Genomic DNA, 5,396 nt, shown 5'->3' on the forward strand with positions numbered 1-5,396 from the left:
GTGCAAAGCAGCTTGTGCTTTAACAACTCTTTCTTTCTTTCTTTACAGTACAATATAATCGAAATTGAGGTAAGACTAGTACAAACACTTAAACACACCATTGGGTATAGTGAACTGAAAGTTACATTTTTTAAAGTTTGATTCAATACAAATACTACAAAGCAAATTCCTTCAAAAAAAAATGATGACTCAAGCTATATTCACGAGCATTTTCTGGTGATATTAACAACCTTTGATGTTTTTCCTCAGTAGATGGATGGAGTTCAGTATAAATGTAATTTTTTATAAATTTGTCTTTTTGCACTGCATAAACTCATCCCAGACTAGCTAATAATAGCTAATAAGTGGACCAAAATATATGATGAATTTGTCAAACTACATAAAACTTGATTTAAAAAGGATAGAAGACAATATGTGTATATATATTTTTTGCAGCAATGTATGTACATTTGCCCATTATACAGCTCAATATCTGTAACTGGGTACTGATATTAGCCTGGCAGTACTTTCACCGGATCTAATTGAGAGTTAATTTCAGATGCTTTCAAGTTTTCATGCTGTTTTTTCCCATTGGAGAGTCAGAAGTCCACTTTTTACAAACAAACCATGCCCGTTTTATCTGCCATCTTGTAGCGAGGATAAAGAACTTTGCTCTTCCTGTATTAACACGTTTTCCTATTATCACTTTCTTCTTTACTTCACTTACAGATTCGACCAGCAAAAGGATTGACAGTGGCTGAATGAAAACATCCAATATTAGATAGTGCAGCTTCTTACCCCTTGAACTCTGAGGCCCGTGAAGGCCTACCAAGTTACTGTATCGATTGGTTGGATAAAATACACACAGCTTCAAGGAAAAATATGGTAATTTTTTTTTTTTTTTTATCCATTTCAACATGTGTAATGAAGCAAAGTTCGAATATTATATTGTCCCCAGTTTGCCTAATTGACGTACCAATACATGGGCGATGAAGTAAGCATTAGTCAGAAGAAATCAAGGCTAAGTAGTGCCACTAAGTAAAAGATATTTTGCACGTTACTCTTAATAATCTACAATAAGTACATATTTGGAATGGTTTACTTTCAATGTTTTTTTTCTTTATCTATTTAGTATCATACGCCATCTGTGCCGCAGTGTTGACTTCAGGTTTGCCGACCGTTTAGTGCCTCTTATAGTATACCCTTTATATACAACCCTGAAAGGCAGATGCCTTGATTCACGGAGACAAAGCAGGTCATTAGCTATGGGGTCTATGAAGTAAGGTGCATCGCCTTACATATCCTCCCTACAAATGTAACCCTGTGCACATTTAAAACACATATTGTCCATCTGTCTTGTCAGTTTTATTTTACAAACTGAGGAGCGTAAAACGTTAATTTTTTATACAATGAAGAGAGATAGTAGTTGATTAGTTAAAAGTAATAGGCACGAGCGTGTGGAAGTTATAATGTCCTTCATTTTTTCTTTTCTCTTATTTTATTGTGCTTTCTAGACTGACAGGAGAGGCTGTGCCACTTTTAGCTTCACATGTCAACTTTCACAAATTGCGCAAAAGGCGCTACGAGATGTACTGCAACTCACTGCAAACATGGAATAGAGGTAACAGGCAAGTCATACAATTTTATTGTATTTCTAGTTTAAAAAGAATTAGTAGGCCTATACTGCCAAAATGATTGCCATGTAAAATTGAAACAATATGAAAACACTCGTTGTAACATGAAGCGTCTTGACGGTATTACACCTCACAAGAGAAGACGACAGTGGATTTCATACGTGTTGGAAAGCCACTTTCACTGACCCTCAAGATTTATGACAAAGGATCCATTTGGAAGGAAAGTAAGTGCATTGGTCTTCACTTCTTCATGTGATTCTCATACCAGTGTAACGGCAGCAAATGTAGCATTCTCGGTGATACATACATTGTGGCTTCCACAGTTAAAGCCTTGATTACTTAATAGACCCATTCCTGAACATGCCGGTGTTCCTGTTTGAGGGAGAAAGGTGGCATCGCGTTTGTTACGAATCTCACAACCAAGAGAGATGGTGTTTGCCACTTTTCTCGTTAAGCCCATCTGACTTTGAAGGGGACCATCCAATTACAATTAAGAAGTAGAAGCTGGCAATCTGTACTCCCCCTTGCCGCCACATTGTCACACTATCACAAATGATAAACAGTCCCAATCTGACCCTCAATGTTTCTCAATATGCTGCAACTAACCATATATCCATGGGAACTGTCTACTAATCCCTACCATTTTTGTTGGCTGAACAACTGAAGCTTTCTTCTACTTCACCACATCATCACATTTCCTATATTTTCTCTGCTTTCTAGGTTAGGCAACACACTGTCCTGGGCTACACTCCTTACAGAACGCCATACTATATCGAACAATCAAAAGTTGTCTTTGCCACACTTTCTTCTCCTGATACTAAACCGTCAGCACCCGGACGTAAAGAAGATGATGCACCACTTTCCTTGACAAAGAAGAAGACATCTTCATCACCATACCCATATTTGGAGAGAGCCCAGGCTTTGGGATGTGATGTATCTGGTGAGTGTTTGGTGAACTATTCCCGTCACCAGTTCTCTTCCCAAGACATGGGGAAGATGTTTTTTTAAATGGACCTTTTCATCAGATATCTGTCATCCACAGTCACCTGGTAGACTGAGACCACATCCCTATGAGATTTGTGTTTTGTGCTACATTTTAAGCATAGCTATGTTGACAACTAACATTAGGTCTAACCCTGTTTACAGTTGCAGGCTGTGTAGGAGCCATTTGTATCCACCTTTATTTGTTAAGTTAATTTAGTTATTTGTTTTAGCCCTTGGGGAGTATGCCTGGTTATGTACGCACTGGGAATAAGATATATACAGGTGGCGGCAATGCAATGAGAAAAGGTGTGTATGGCGGGAACACAGGGTTCTTACCGTAGCCGTTGAACACGCCACAACATTTCATTAATCAGCACTAGGTGAAATACTATTTATGTGAAGTACCCTTTTCTACTTTATAATAAACCGGAAATACCACCCAAAGACATCAATGCTTGGACTTAAGATCTTTTGCCGCGCGTTGAGAACACCATGCCATCCATACTGAGGGCTTTAGGATAGCCTCCCCAGGCTGTATCGAATAACTGGTTAACAAATGCAAAAAGAAATTCAGAGTTGATGCGTCAGCTAAATATCTAGTCTGGTGTGAGTAAACCCAACCCTAACCACTGGAGAATCACAACCTCCTATTTAGGGAACAAGCTCACAATCAATGCGGCCGAAGAATTTTTTTAATTCCACACTGCCTTGTCAACACCAGCAGCTACATTACCCAAAATGCAACTCAACCCTGACAGTGGTTCAGACATCTTGTGTGTTATGCAGTATGGCTACTGTGGTTAGTTGCTTACTACAGAGTTCTTCTTTCTCCAAGTCACAACAGGATACATTTGTTCCACAAATGCAGTAGTACTTCCAAACACATTTAACAGACCATGTTCAGAGGGGTAATTGTCAGAGTCCCCTTTATACCTTCACTGCAAGAAGTCAACAACTGCATCCGTCTCTTATTAAGCCGCTCTGGAATATGGTGATGTTGCTTTGATTGGTGGTTTGGGACAAACCCCTCCTTTTTTACCGCGTTAGCAGATAGTTAGTTTTGCCTAAACTCAGATTTAACAGGGCCAGTTCAGTAGCCGATACCTCAAAGAAGCCGTAATAGATTCAACTTACATCTTAGACAGGCCCCAGGTCTTTATTTTAGCTACCGTATTTTAAGCAGGCAAGTGTTTTATTGATTCATACACAATAACTTTTTATGGCAACGTTTTACTAATCATATGTCCTATTCCTCTAAGAATCATACTTAATAACATGAAACACAACTACACATCAGAACAGCAACAGTGTTGTAATCTGCTGTTAAAGGAAATGTAATTTTATTGTTGCTCATTCTCATTCTTTCTGTCATTTTCTTTTAATTTCCCATTTCCTTTCAAGAGGAGCTATTGTTATACAGGGGTGAACGGGTTGAACTTAAATACAAATCAGGTGACAAAGAATGACTTGTCTAAGTTATCCTTTGAATTAGCATAACCACCTATTGGTTTTTTATATGGAGGCTGTGCGTTATTGATTGTTCATGTTGTTCCGTGATGAAGCGATGTGTCCTTTAAGGCTGACCAGTGTCCTCCAGACATGGCACCAAGACCACCGTTTTTCCAGGTTGTGGCTTACGCCATCCCCCCAGTAGGATTGTGATCGCCAACAGCGCTGCTTCTCTACTGATGCAATGCTTCAGTCACAAAGGTCAGCGCTGAGAAAAAACTAAGACATGTGGCAAAGCTTTTCTTGGGAGAATTTGTTACAGAATCCAAGTATATGCTCTTTTGGGTTACAGAACATATATGGCCACTCACACTGAGTGGTATAAACATGTATATATATATATATTTAGAGAGAGAGAGAGGAGAGAGAGAATCAAATTTTGTTTACATATTTGTTTACTATAATTTGTTTAAGACTTTTATTTGGAGCAATTATAAATATTACACTTTTTACTTTACCTTCTATTGCATGGGTGGTCAAATCCATGTTCAATTCACTTTTTTAAAGTTTGAAAAATCCCGGTTCATCACCACTTAAGTCCAGGCGGTGAGGATATGTCTTTCCAATTGGGGTGTCAGGTGTCTCTTGAGTTTTTTCTCCGTCCTCGGCTTTCCCAGGAGAGGAGACCATCATGCAGGTTACCACCCATCCAGAATCCTCTGTTGGTGTGAGCGATGTGACCAGAGCGTCCTATCAAGGAGCCAGGTAAGACCTGGATGCAAACAAGAACTACCGGAAACAACCAAAATATATGCCCTACATACTTTGTTACTCGCTCCTGAAAATGCACTAGCATAAGGTTATGATCCATCTTTGTGAGGTGTAGCCATCTGTAGGAGTCTTCCTTATGAATAAAGGCAATATTTGACAATATACTTTACATCCCACATTTGAAGAATACAAGTAGTTAGTGGCTAGTGGACCTAGAAGTTTCCCAATTGTCAGATCTTCATAGACCATCAAACATTGTCGTTTATACTGAAACCAAACCTTTCTTTTTAGATATTTAAGGGTTGCCGGTCCGACATGTCCAATATTCTCATATGACGTTCAAGGGGTGTAATGTTTGCATGTAAGACCGAGAAGATATGTACTTGCCTTACCCCCATGTTGGTGGGGACATCTAATGCTTATACAGTTTTCCAGGTACGTCTCACAATGTCCAGTGTACAAAATAAAGAATATAACTAATATAATTATTGCTGCACATTATCAACTTTTTAGTGCTGTTTTTTTTATTGTTGGATTATCTAAAAATAGTAGGATGACGATGGCACACACATGGTTATC

At 38.8% G+C, this 5,396-nt stretch overlaps 1 protein-coding gene across 1 annotated transcript in view; it reads left to right on the forward strand.

Annotated features, from left to right (window-relative positions):
• LOC116680833 (alpha-2-macroglobulin-like) overlaps window positions 1-5,396 on the forward strand; it is a 45,934-nt gene that overhangs the window by 9,730 nt on the left and 30,808 nt on the right. Inside the window, 1 exon segment of the mRNA XM_032509538.1 lies at window positions 49-69. Within this exon segment, the coding sequence (XP_032365429.1) occupies window positions 49-69 (21 nt within the window).

Source organism: Etheostoma spectabile, chromosome 3 (assembly GCF_008692095.1).
Source record: "Etheostoma spectabile isolate EspeVRDwgs_2016 chromosome 3, UIUC_Espe_1.0, whole genome shotgun sequence".
NCBI lineage: Eukaryota > Metazoa > Chordata > Actinopteri > Perciformes > Percidae > Etheostoma > Etheostoma spectabile.